Raw genomic sequence first — 12,247 nt, 5'->3', positions numbered from 1 at the left:
TTTGCTGGTTTGGCACAACACACGAGGCAAGAAGGGTCCTACGTGAGGGTGATGCCAGGCAGGTACCCGGGACATGAAGCTGATGGCCGCATGCCCAAGGGCGCCCACGGCCCTGGTTGGCTGCAGAGGAGCAAGCAGCAGCTCCCAGAGCCGGGAGATCCTCGTGCCACCTAGAAAACCCAGGTACACAGCAAAGGAAATGCCCAGGCACATCCCTGCATCCTCATCCCTGTGTTTCAGTTCCACTGAACGGAACCGGGACAAAGGGCTGCCCCAAACGCACAGAAACACCATCAGCTCGCCTGAGCAGAAGCTTCTGGAGCGGGTGCCCTGGGCTGGGAGGCTCCTGAGGCAGCCGCCAGCTCCACTCTCCTCCCTCCTCAGCCAGTTTGGCTCCAGCAGCTCAGCGAGATTTTGCCAAGCCCAGCTCCACGCGCAGCTGGACATGGCGGCTTTGCTCAGGGGTAACGGCCCCAGAACGCAGCTCCTGTTCTCCCCTGGGCACAGAGTGAGGGGCTGCCCCGGTGGGGAGGGGAGCCAACGAGTCGCATGGTGCTGGGGTAGCCAGCAGCTGCTCCGAGAGCCAGCGCCTGCCCCGCTTCACCGACACACGTTGGCAGCCACAGCTCTGCCTCCGTGCACCCCAGGACAGAACCCACCACCTTCCAGCTCCTCCCGACAGCTCCCTGCCACAGAAGCCAGAGGTGGCCCTGGAAGCCACCAGCACCCAGCACGGCTGGAGCAAGGCGCAGGGCGAGGAGGCTGCCCGCACACCTCCCACTGCCCCACAGCTGTGCACCCAAAAGCAGCCACCGCAGGGCTGCATCCCCACAGGCGATGGGAGGACCCCACGGCAGGCAGGGCTCTGGCACCGCCGCAGCAGCCCCTGCCGGAGCCAGCGGGACCGAAACACCCGGCTCCACCACAGAGGGACAGACAAACTGGGCTGTGCCAGCCTGGGACACCAGCCCAGACACTTCCTGACTCATTTGCTCAAATAATATTTTTATTACACACAGATTGCTCATGACACAATGGCATCATTTTTTAGCAACCTGCTTTGTCCCAGCCCGCCATGGGGATGGGGTGCGGTATCTGCCAGCAGAGCAGGAGGAGGATGGGGACACGCTCCCCCCAGACCCCTCGTCCCATCTCCAGCTCTGGGATGAGACGCTGCTGGGGCCACCCCAACGGCACCCACGGCTCCCGGCTGCCAGCAGCAAGAACAAGGCTGCAGGGCAGGCTGTGCTCGTGGACCACAGGACAGTCTCAGGTTTTTGGTGGGAAGGAGGTCGGTGTCCCCTTGACACCCGGGACTGGGCACAGCAGGAGCACATGCTCATGGGGGCACAGCACAGAGGCTGGAGTGCAGGTCTGTCCCTTGTTACCCCAACCATCATCAGACAAGGGGTTCTGCTAAGCCTGGCCTTACCCCTCTGCCTAAAGGAGCTGCTCTCAGTTTGCTCCCAAGGAGAATCAGTCTTGTAGACCATTTGAAGAGCCTGAGATAGAAGATGCTACTGGGCACAGCCAAAAACCAGACCCTGTTTCTCCCTGGCTGCTCCAAGCCATAGGAATTTGCATTTCCTCTGAGCCATGCGGAAGTTGCACCCGGTCACTCCAGGGGTCCCCTCCATGCCCCGCCGTGAGCGGCCGGCAGCCGAGTGCGTCCCTCTCCCGACCGGCACCGCACAAGCCCCCATTGTGTGGGCGCCCAGCCGAGGGGCCGGCAGCACGGGAGCAACGACAAGGTGTCTCCAAGTGGAGGATGTGAACATGAACCTCCCAGCTGGCTTCCTTCTCCCCCTCTCCAGCCCCTCCAGCTTTTTTAAAGAAAATAAACACCAGCAGAACCTTCCATTCACTGTCCCCGTCCAGCATGCAGGACGCACAAAGGGACATTGCTGCTGCACCAACAGAGGGTCCCCTGAACGCAGAGCACAAAGGCTGCTGTGTCCCGCGGCAGCCAGAGTGTCAGAGGGATTATTATTATTTTGGGAGGGGGTCGGGGGGTGATTCGGTCCTGAATAAGGTCTCAGTTCAGCTACTTCCAGTGCCCCGCATGCAGCATCAGAGCTCCCATTTAGCAGAGGTGAGCTGGAATTCCCACCCAGCCCATTAAGCGGATTTACGGTTCCATGAAGCGGGACTGGGAGCAGCCAGCGTGATAACGGCCCCGCGCTGAGCCCGAGCCCCCTGGGACCCCCAGGAGCCACCCGTGTCTGACGCCCACAGGCACCACGGAGTTGCTGGGGGGCGGGCAGGCCCCTCACCTCTCCTCTGGGTTGGGTGGCTTCATCTTCACGCACACAGCCAGGAAGATTTCCAGACAGACAGACAGACAAGACAGACAGATGGTGCTTCCTGCCCTTGCAGTTCCCCAAACCCTCTGCGCAGTCCCACAGGGTGCAAAGGCCAGTTCCCACTTAAACAGCTCCAGGCGATCAAAGCTGTACCCACCATCACCCCTCCAGAGCAGCCGGGACTGCCGCTTATTCACACAAGAGATCAGCAGATACCCCGTGCTACCCCAAAAACCACGTGCTCCAGCCACAAACCTACTTGCCCCCATTAATCTAAAGAAGAATCAAACCCCAGAGGCAGAGCCCTGCCCGAAGGTGCCCTGGCACTAGACAGAAAGGGCACGGCAGCAAATAACTTCAGCAAAGAACTGAGCCCTGCGGCTCCCAGGGGCCTCAGGACCCCCAGAGCTCAGGACGGGCAGACAGGCAGCAGTCACCTCCCTGGGGCTCAGCAAGTTAGGACCGGCTTAATCTTTGTGCATACCTGCAGCAAAAGGAATGACTCTGTGCTGTGGCTACTGTCCCTCCAGGAAGAAGCCGGGGGAAAGTTAAGCCCTTCCACAGCCACCCATAAACCAAGGAGGAACCTGGAGGTTCGAGGAAGGGAGAATCTTACAGTCCCAGGTAAAACATAAAAATCTCCCCAGGCAGAGAGAAGCTTCACTCTTGCTGCTGACACAGCCTCAGCCACCGGCAGCTCAGGGACTACCGTATCCCACCATTTATCTGTCAGGTATAACCAGGAGGACACCTCAGCCTTCTAATTCTTTCCTCTGCACCCCCACAGCCCTGGGAGGGAAGACAGGATGGGAGGAGAAAGCCAAAAAGCCAAAGAGCCCACATCTCTGCCCAGGGGCAGCCAGCCGTCTGCGGAACAGCCCCGCAGGGCTCAGCGCAACTGGAGCCAGCGGATGGGGTTCCTAGGGACACGGTTTAGTCACAGTGTTGGGTTAAGGGCTGGACTCTATGATCTTGAGGGTCTGTTCCAGCCAAATGATTCTGTGACCTGGGCTGGGCGCAGAGAGCAGCTTCCCGTCCACAGAGAGCCTGGGGGTGACCAGGGCACAGGGACAGCGCGGAGGTCACAGTCCCAGCAGCTCCGCAGGACACTCGGGATGTGGCACCCAAGGGTGATGTGGGGTAGGCACAGTCTGACCCCCGCTATGACTTACTGGCTTGGGTGACAGGTTTTATGAGACTGGCCCAGCCACCACGGAGCCACCCACTGAACAGGCATTTGCCGTCCCGGCTCCAAGCCCAGGCCGCCAGTGCTGGCTGCCCCGGCAGCACCTTCCCGCAGCACAGGGCAGGCTCTGCGGCTTTAAGAGTCCTCCCTCCCAGCCCACGGTGTCAAGGAAAAATCTGACACGTTTTTTCTGCTGAATGTTAACGGACAAGCTAGAACAGCCAGTTGCCTTTTCCATTCATTTTCCACATAGCCCCCTGGGATGCTTGCTAATGAAAGAGCCGATTGTGCTCCTGGCAGTGGAGCAGGCAGGTAAGGCAGGAGCAGCGGCGGCTCCAGAAGCCTGGTACAGCGCGGCACTCACACTGCTTGGGAAGAAAAAGCTGCCCAGGAGGGTGCCCTTGGCAGGGACCTGACGCTGCAGCCCCGGGCAGATGCTCAGGCCCTCATGAGCTTTGCGAAGTGACACAGCTGCAGCACCACTTCCTGCACTGGCCTTTGCCACCCCGGCAGGACAAGGTGCCACACCGGGGCAGGGCCGCCTGCCCATGCAGGGAGTGCCGCGGGGACACTGGCGCGGTTTCGCAGCCGGTAGTGCCAGGGGAAGCAGCTCACCCAGCCTCTGGCACGGGGAGAGGCTGAACTAGCCCCGTATCCCCTGGCGCACGGGAGGCCCCTCTTCCCGCTCAATACCAGGTCTGTCTCCTGCGAGCGGTGGAGCTTTGCTTGGAAAAGACACAGCGAGCCTTTTCCAGCCCTGCGCGGCCCGGCCCTGAATGGCTGCCTTTATGCGGTAGCTGCCATCACGAGCCACACTCTGGCGACCACAAATGGCAGCACATAGCTGAGGGGTTTGTGTTTCCGTGCCGGCGGCAGCGCCCTGGCTAACAGAGGTATGGCTCCCGTCACGCCCCGGCCCGGGCGCACAACAGCACCTTGTTCCCTCCTGGGGCACGGCAGCCACTGCGGCCACTGCTGCTCCCCCCGTGCGCGCCCTGGCCAGGATGGGGCTGAGGGACCCGCGGGGTCCGGCTCGTACATACATCTCCTGCCGCTCTTGAGGAGGCTGCCCAGGCTGACGGAGGCTGTGCCCAGCAACTCGTTCCACAGGGTGTGGCAGCTCCACACCTTGAGGTCCAGGTGGCTCTGAGCCGTGACGTTCCTGCAGAGACCAGAGAAGGGACTGTCACCGTGGCATCGCCCGTGCTCCATGCTCGGGGAGCAGGCAGTGCCAGGCCAGCAAGCAGAGGGAGGCGGGCACAACCACGGGGCAGCGGGAGCCCCCCTCCCACCACCCTCCAGCCCCGCTGTCCCTGGCAGTGTCCTTATCTGGGGACCCTGGGGTCCACCCGGAGTCCGGGGCCAGTCCCGGCACCACCCAGGCTGAGGTGTCACAGGGACTCACAGGATGAGGATCTCATTCCACAGCAGCTCAAAGCTCCCAATCTGCTTCCCCGTCTTCTTGGTCTCGCTGGGCAGCCCGTCGCCCGCCACCTCCACATAGCAGTTCATCCGCGACGGGCGGCTGTGCACCTTGGGCTTCATGGACACCACTGGGCAGGGGACAGACTGGGGGTCAGGAGGCCGCAGGGGAGACCCTTGTCCCCTGTCCCCTGCTCAGGCCACACACACCCCAGCCCTGCCCGCTCGGGGTGACGTGGTTCACCACAGAGTCAAACTGCTTTTGGGAGGAGGGCAGCGAGAAGCAATTCTCCTGATGGCAGCAATGATCACATCCAGGTGGTCCTGTCACTGCCTGTCCCCAGCTTCACCACTCCCAAAGCTGCAGGAGTGTCACAGTCCCCACAGACAGTGCCCTGCCCCAGGGCTGTGGGTGAGGTGGGGGGACACGGGGGAGCCCCTGGGAAGAGGCACCCACTGGGCTCGGCCCTGCCACCCCCAAGGCAGCAGTGTCCTGGGCTGTGGGACAGAGCAGGGACACAGCTCCAGAGGACGCAGCTCCAGGGGACGCAGCTCCGGGAGCTGGGAGCCATCTCGCGGCCACGGGAGCACTGAGGCGGCCCCAGAGCCACCTCCCGATGGAGAGGAGGTGCAGAGCCCAGCTGATGGCCACTCCACTCCCCTGTGCACCCAGGGGACGCAGGGCAGCACTGGCCGTCCCCAGCCTGGGGTGCAGGCAGCGCACACACCAGGACCAGATGCACCCAAAATCTGCATTCTCACTGCGAGTCCCCAGTCCCCCCTCCGGCCAGGCAGCAGGACCCACCTTTCACGGAGAGCTGGGACTTCTCGCAGGGCGGCCCGGCCCTGGCCCTGCTGGAGCTGGCAGCAGCCATGGCATCACCCCTGGCTGGAGGCAGAGAGAGAGGAGACACCTCAGCACCGTGCCAAAGAGCCAGGGCTGCAGGTCAGCCCCTCGGGGGGCCCAGAGCAGCCCCAGCCACAGCGCAGCCGTTCCTGCGGGTGACCCACACAGCGGGAGGCTCAACAATGGACAGGCGCACACCTGGGACACACAGGTTTATCTCCCTCCTGATAAACCAGCCCTGCACCCAGGGAGAGAAGCTCCACCCAGTGGCATCGCCGAGCTGAGCCGGGCAGCGCTCAGGCCTCCGGATGCCCCATTTGGGTGGCTGCAGCTCACCCCGAACCAAAGGCCACGGCCAGTCACAGCGGCACAAGGACAGAGCCATCCCCAGAGCCTCCTGCAGACACACTGCCCCGCGCCTTGCAGAGAAGCCTTGGCTCACAAGCGGCCAGCATGGCCGCAGCACAAGGGACCCCTCGGGAAGGCCAAGGCAGCGACACCAGCAGAACAGAGGACGGTCCGGACACAGCACGGGGAAGCAGCCGCGTCCCGGGGCTCCTAGCTGCAAAATCCCACCAAAAAAACTGATCCCATCTGCTCTAACACACCGCGGAGGGGCTGGGAACCGCAGCTGCTCTGAACGCAAGGAAAGGTCATGCTGCAGAGCCAGCTGCAAGCACAAGCGCTCACTGGGGCCACGTCACTGTCACCGCAGGGACAGCACTTCCCCTGCCTCTTCTGCTGCAGCTGTCCCTGGAGTCACCCACTGGGGACAGCGCACAGGCAGGCAGGACACAAGCTCTAACACCCGGGGATGCTGGCAGAACACATGGCCGGGCACTGGTGCCACGAGGACTGGCTGCAGAGCAGGAGGGTGAGGTCACGGATCACGCTGGAGCACGAGGTGCCCAGGCTCTGAGCACAGAGCCACCCACACACACTCCCTTCCCCCCTGGCACAGGGGCTGCAGGGGACACACTGAGTGCAGGCACTCACAGTGGGTGTCAAGGTCCCAGACCTGAGGGTCCATGTCTGTGCAACCCCTGACACAGCGGGACAGACGGGGACATTTGCTGCCCACCCCTGGGTAGGAGCAAAGAGGAGACTCAACCCTGTCACCGGGGGTGAGGGCTCTGATGTGGGCAAACCCAACGCCCTCCCCAGTTCCGAGCCCCCTGCCCATGCTGCCAACCCCTCCCTCCCCAGATCTGGGAGGGAAGGACAACAAGGGGATGAGAGCACCCCCAGCAGCTGCAGCCCCAAGCGTTCCTCTGTCCCCACCTCCCCTGTCCCGCAGGACTCTCTTGCTCTCCCTGCCCTTTCCCTACACCCTCACTAGACCTCACCGAGCTCCGGCTCAGAGCCAGGTTCCTTTCCAAATCCCCTCCCGTGACCCAGGGGCTCCGCTCTGCATCCCCTTCTCGGTACCCCGAACTCAGCGCCAACCTGACCGGTGCCGGGACAATCCCCACCTTTGCCCAAAATCCTCGTTTGGCACCAGACCCGCCGCCTTCTTGGCTCTGTCAGATGGGGCTGGTTAACATGCTGACCTCCTCCCCTCACGAGTGGGGCGAGCAGAGTTACTGAGGGAGATCTTTCACCACACGAACTGCACTCGCTATTACTACAGTTGCTCCTACTCCAATTGTCCCAGCCCGCAGATCAGCCCGGCCTTCCCTCAGGATATTGTTATCTGTCGTGTTTGTTGTGACTCCCCAGCTCCGCATCACCGCTCATTTCATCAGTGCCGTTACGCAGGGACAGAGGGAACACCCGGGGACAGTGTCCCCTGTGCCAGCGCAGGCCCAGCCCCGGGAGCAGCTCGGGGCCCCGGCAGGACCGGGGTGCTCAGCCCCACGGCCGGGGGGGTTCTGGATCTCGCTCCTCCCCCCGCTCACGGCTGCAGCTTCTGCTCTTCTCCGGCCGCCACCACGGCCACAGACAGCGATCCGGGGTCGTTAATCCCCGAGCGTTCCCCGTTCCAGAGCCGGTTCCCCCGCGCTCGGGGAGGGCAGAGCCGCGTCCCACCCGCCCCTTCCCTCACCTCTGGACTCTTTGCCCATTTTTTCTTTTTGCGATTCTCCACCATTTCACCGTCGCTTCTTTAATCTCCCCGGCCCCGTCAAACGCCCCCAGCGCTCAGAGCCCGGCGCTCGGTGCCGCTCCTCCCTCCCGCACCGCGGTGCCGCTCACGCCGTTACCGAGTCCCTGTGAGCGGAGCGGGCCCGGCCGCCCACTCACCCGGGTTTCCTTATTTCCGAGACTGAGGCCTCCCCGTCCCCGCTTCCCCCGGGGTTCTCGCTGCCGCCTCCCGGCCGGTCCCGGAGAAGCGGGCAGCCCTCCCCGCCCGGCCTCACCCCACCGGGCCGGTACCGCCCCGGGGCGGGCAGAGCTCGTGGCCGAGCAGCTCCCGGGACGCCCCGCCTGGCCCTGCCCCTGGACGGGAGCGCCTGCGGGGCTGTGCGGGCCGGCCCGCTCCAGGAGGCCCCGGGAGGCCCCGACCCCCCCGCCCGTCACCCGAGTTACCGGCGGCCGCTCCGCTCCCGCTTCCGGCTCCAGCGCGCGCCGTCATGTGACACCCGCTCGTCACCTGACCGCGCCGCCCGGAAGCGCTCGCGCGGCGCTGCCGCTCCCAGCGGGCACCGCGGCAGCTACGGCAGCCGGCGGGGGCCATGGGGCGCGCGGACATGGCGCGCGTGCCGCACGTGGTGGCCGATAGCGGCGCGTTCCTGAGCGCGGCCCCGCTGCAGGTGCCGGGCACCGGGACACAGGGCACCGCGGGGAGCGGGACACCGGGGGGAGCGGGACACTGGGCACCGGGACACCGCGGGGAGCGGGACACCGGGGAGCGGGACACCGGGGAGCGGGACACCGGGCACCGGGGGGAGCGGGACACCGCGGGGAGCGGGGACACCGCGCTGACGGCGCTGCCCGCAGGACATCGCGGAGAACCTGTACACCGTGCCCGAGGTGCTGGCCGAGATCCGCGACCGCCCGACGCGCCGCCGCCTCGCGGCCCTGCCCTGCGAGCTGCGGCTGCGCCGCCCGCGGCCCGACCTGCTGCGCCTCGGTGAGTGCCGGCACCTCGGGGCACCGGGACCCGGGCCCTGAGGCTTGGGGGTGCCGGCCTCGGAGAGGCCCGGCCCGACAGCCCCGTTCCCGCCCCGCAGTGACCGAGTTCTCCAAGAAGACCGGGGACTACCCCAGCCTTTCGGCCGCCGACCTGCAGGTGCTGGCCCTCACCTGCCAGCTGCAGGCCGAGACCGACGGCCCCGGCTGCCTGCGCTGGGAGCCCCAGGACAAGGTAGGGGCCACCCCCGGGGATGGGGCCACAGCCTCCGGGCAGCCCCGCCGACCCCCTTGCTGCCTCCCCAGGTGCAGCTCAGCTCCACTCCGCGGCACCCCGAGGCCCCCCTGCACGTCGCCGGCTTCCACCTGCCCGCCAAGGTGAGGGACAGGGACACACACCCCAGGGGACGGCCCTGGGAGTGGGGCCGTCTAGGCCATGGGGAGGGGGACGGAGCCCCACAGAGCCCATGGGCAGCAGCATGCAAGGGACCCCTTGTCCTGTGTCCCCCAACAGCACAAGCCCCCAGGGAAGAGCCAGCATCAGCCCAGCCCCAATCACAGCACTGTCCCCTCCGAGAGCGACAAGTTCAGCTCCTTCCTGTACTGGCGAGCACCTCTGCCCAACATCGAGGAGGAGCTGCAGGAGCTGCTGGTGGGACCCGGAGCCTCCTTGCCCCACTGTCCTTGCTGCCCTGGTCCCGACCGGGAGCGCAGCGTGAGCTGTACCTGACTTGGCTTCTCCACCCCAGAAACCGCCGGCCGCCCCCATCAGCACAGAGTCCGCTGAGGAGCAGCAGAGCTCTGAGGATGAGGCCAGTGCGGAGGAAGAGGAGGACGAAGAGGAGAGCGACAACGAGGGCTGGATAACACCCAGCAACCTCAAGCAGGCCCAGCAGGACATGGGACACTGTGACACTGCGCCCGTTGGCATCCAGGTCGGCTGCGTCACCACGGACTTTGCCATGCAGGTGGGTGCTGGTGACTGCCCTGCGTGGCACTGGCACCAGCCTTGGGACTGGGGGTGAGCTGGGGGCAGGTTCCCACGTTACCCAAAGCTCCGGGCTGGTTAAACCAGCACAATGAGACAGAGGAGCGTGTGGCTGCATCCCCTGGACAGGGTGAGAGCAGCTTTGCAGCAGCTCTTTTTACTGGGCAGCCCCAGCTTACGCATCCCGCTTTCTCTCTCCTCGCTGCAGAACGTGCTGCTGCAGATGGGCCTCCACGTGCTGGCGGTGAACGGGCGGCTGATCCGCCAGGCCAGGAGCTACATCCTGCGCTGCCATGGCTGCTTCAAGTGAGCATGTGTGTGTGTGGAGCGGTGCTGCCCTCGGCATGGGCTGGGTGCAGGATCCTGCTCCTGTGTTCCCCACCCAGGGAGCAGTAACCCCCCGGCTCTGCCCCTGTCTTGCAGAACCACTTCGGACATGACCAAGGTTTTCTGTCCCCACTGTGGTAACAAGACCCTGAAGAAGGTCGCAGTGAGTGTCAGCGAGGACGGGAGCCTCCACATGCATTTCTCCCGCAACCCCAAGGTGCTGAACCCCCGAGGGCTCAGGGTGAGTGGCTGCGCGTGACGTGCTGGGCGGCTGCTGCTGGCACGAGGGCCTGGCCTGGGGTCAGCTCTGCATTTGCTCAGTTCTGTGCTCATCTTGAGGTTCCTCAGAGTGGGAGTCACCCCTGAAGCGAGTTTAACAACCTCTTTTCTCCTGGCAGTACCCGCTGCCGGCCCCAAGGGGAGGGAAGCACGCCAACAACCCCCACCTGGTGGAAGACCAGCCCTTCCCGCAGCAGCGGCTGTCCCGCAAGGCCAGACAGAAAACCAACGTCTTTGACCCAGACTACATCGCCGGGGTCTCGCCCTTCGCAGAAAACGACGTCTACAGCCGCGCCGCCAATCTGCAGATCCGGGACGCAGCCCTGGGCGCGGGCAGGAGGCGCCTGAACCCCAATGCCGTGACAAAGAAGTTTGTGAAGAGGAGGTGAAGGGTGGGACGGGGCCCTCGGCAGCCGGTGCTGCCAGGGCCCAGCTGCCCGGGCCTTGCCCATCGCTGCCCAGCACGGGCAGGAGCTGGACCTTTCCTTCCAGGGTCTCAGGTGCCCGAGGAGCAGCTGGGATTGGGGTGACAGTTGTTGGGTTTGGGGAGCCTCCAACCCTGCCAGAATGGGGGAACCTGGCTGAGGTAGGGGCTGCGTTGCTAATAAACACAAAACCGCAGCACTGCGGCTCAGGCTTGTTTCTGCGGCTGCCTGTGCCAGCTCGCAGGCCGGGGTTTGCCTTCCTCTGAGCCTGGAGAGGAAGAGGGTGTCACAGGGTGTTCTGTCCTGCCGTGCTAATGAGGGGGGTGGATAACGAGCCGGCGGCCGGGAGTTGTTTGTCCTGCTGCAGCACGCACACGTCTGACCAGGGATGCCCAGGGCTGAAAGGGCAGGTGCTGGGGAAAAGCCGTTGTATGAATCTTTCACAGTAACGCGTTCTGCCCGGCTCTCGGGGTAACTCCAGTGTTTCTTCTTACCTGTTGTAATTTTTCAAAGTTACACAATTGCTGGCGGTGGCTGCCAGCCGCGCGGTTGTGATGGAGGTTCCATCCCCACAGGTCGGCAGGAAGGGGAACACACCTGAGCCCCAGCAACCCCGCCACAACAACAGACGCAGATAAAGTGGGACAGAACAACAGACACTTTCCCCCGGCAGAGAGAAGATGCCCTTGAAAAAAACACAACAAGACTTTACACTGCAAAATGAAAACTTTCATTGTTTTATTCTTGACTGCGGCTGTTTACAGAAATATAGTTGCGAGTATACAAATGTCCCAATAGAAGCAAAATATTTTTATTTTTTAATATTCAACAAGTTATCACAGGATAGCTAAAAACATAGATGCAAATGAAATATCCCCTCATAGAACAATCTGAAAACACTGGGAATCAGTGCTTCAAAACCCCCCACTACGAAAGCCGTATACACAGAAACGCACAAAGGAATATCTGGTGCTACTTCCACATGGCAGACGGTGAAGAGCAGCTCAGCGGTGGAGCAGGCGCTTGGCAGCACATGGCAGAAAGGCGGGCGAGCCGCTCGCACACGCAGCTACTGACAGAGGTAGAAAGCACTGCTCTGATGGTGTTTGGAGCTTACTCATTAATAATGAGCTCAATGTAAAGATCTCCTAATTTCTAGTAGTGTCCAGAATCTTAAAAAAGCTTTGGGAATGCTGTGGGTGACTAAGCAGGACATGGGACGTGTTCCCAGCTCTGACAGCCAGCCGTGCCCCTCTCAAAGCCCCGAGTGCCGGGAAGGCCACGTCCCCGTGGGGACCCCCCTGCACGGGGACACGGGGCCAGAGCGTCCCCGTCGCCCCACGGGGCAGTTCCAGGGACTGCACAGATGTGACCCGAATGCGGGACCCTTGGCTAATCCGA

The 12,247-nt window shown here is 63.6% G+C and overlaps 2 protein-coding genes across 3 annotated transcripts in view; one reads left to right on the top strand and one right to left on the bottom strand.

The window, feature by feature from the left end:
- Nucleotides 1-8,352, bottom strand: part of WWP2 (WW domain containing E3 ubiquitin protein ligase 2) — a 38,880-nt gene extending 30,528 nt beyond the window's left edge. The window contains exons 1-4 of the mRNA XM_065640627.1: nt 8,285-8,352; nt 5,717-5,800; nt 4,895-5,042; nt 4,533-4,651 (exon numbers count right to left, since the gene is read on the bottom strand). Of these exons, the coding sequence (XP_065496699.1) occupies nt 4,533-4,651; nt 4,895-5,042; nt 5,717-5,800; nt 8,285-8,330 (397 nt within the window). The 5' untranslated portion in view covers nt 8,331-8,352. The remainder of the gene's footprint in view (nt 1-4,532; nt 4,652-4,894; nt 5,043-5,716; nt 5,801-8,284) is intronic.
- A 76-nt stretch (nt 8,353-8,428) lies between these two features.
- Nucleotides 8,429-11,828, top strand: NOB1 (NIN1 (RPN12) binding protein 1 homolog). Of its 2 annotated transcripts, XR_010606608.1 has the most exons (10): nt 8,429-8,508; nt 8,696-8,828; nt 8,929-9,062; nt 9,134-9,205; nt 9,342-9,479; nt 9,577-9,795; nt 10,024-10,121; nt 10,239-10,383; nt 10,541-11,317; nt 11,422-11,828. XR_010606608.1 is itself a non-coding variant. In XM_065640628.1 (9 exons), exons 1-9 carry the CDS (start codon nt 8,431-8,433, stop codon nt 10,808-10,810), a joined length of 1,287 nt encoding a protein of 428 aa, XP_065496700.1. In that variant the 5' UTR covers nt 8,429-8,430; the 3' UTR covers nt 10,811-11,828. The 2 variants fall into 2 exon arrangements, 1 of the variants encoding a protein (XP_065496700.1); XM_065640628.1 differs by having other exon boundaries at nt 10,541-11,828.
- Nucleotides 11,829-12,247: the final 419 nt, after the last annotated feature.

This window comes from Caloenas nicobarica, chromosome 9 (assembly GCF_036013445.1).
Source record: "Caloenas nicobarica isolate bCalNic1 chromosome 9, bCalNic1.hap1, whole genome shotgun sequence".
NCBI classification, from domain to species: domain Eukaryota; kingdom Metazoa; phylum Chordata; class Aves; order Columbiformes; family Columbidae; genus Caloenas; species Caloenas nicobarica.
This window is presented reverse-complemented; position numbering and strand designations above follow the sequence as displayed.

What these genes read in the sequence shown, in the direction of transcription:
- NOB1 (XM_065640628.1), top strand. Translation starts at nt 8,431, where the DNA reads ATGGGGCGCGCGGACATGGCGCGCGTGCCGCACGTGGTGGCCGATAGC. An exon ending in TGAGCGCGGCCCCGCTGCAG is followed by an intron (nt 8,509 to 8,695) that starts GTGCCGGGCACC and finishes CGCTGCCCGCAG; the next exon opens with GACATCGCGGAGAACCTGTA. An exon ending in GCTTCCACCTGCCCGCCAAG is followed by an intron (nt 9,206 to 9,341) that starts GTGAGGGACAGG and finishes GTCCCCCAACAG; the next exon opens with CACAAGCCCCCAGGGAAGAG.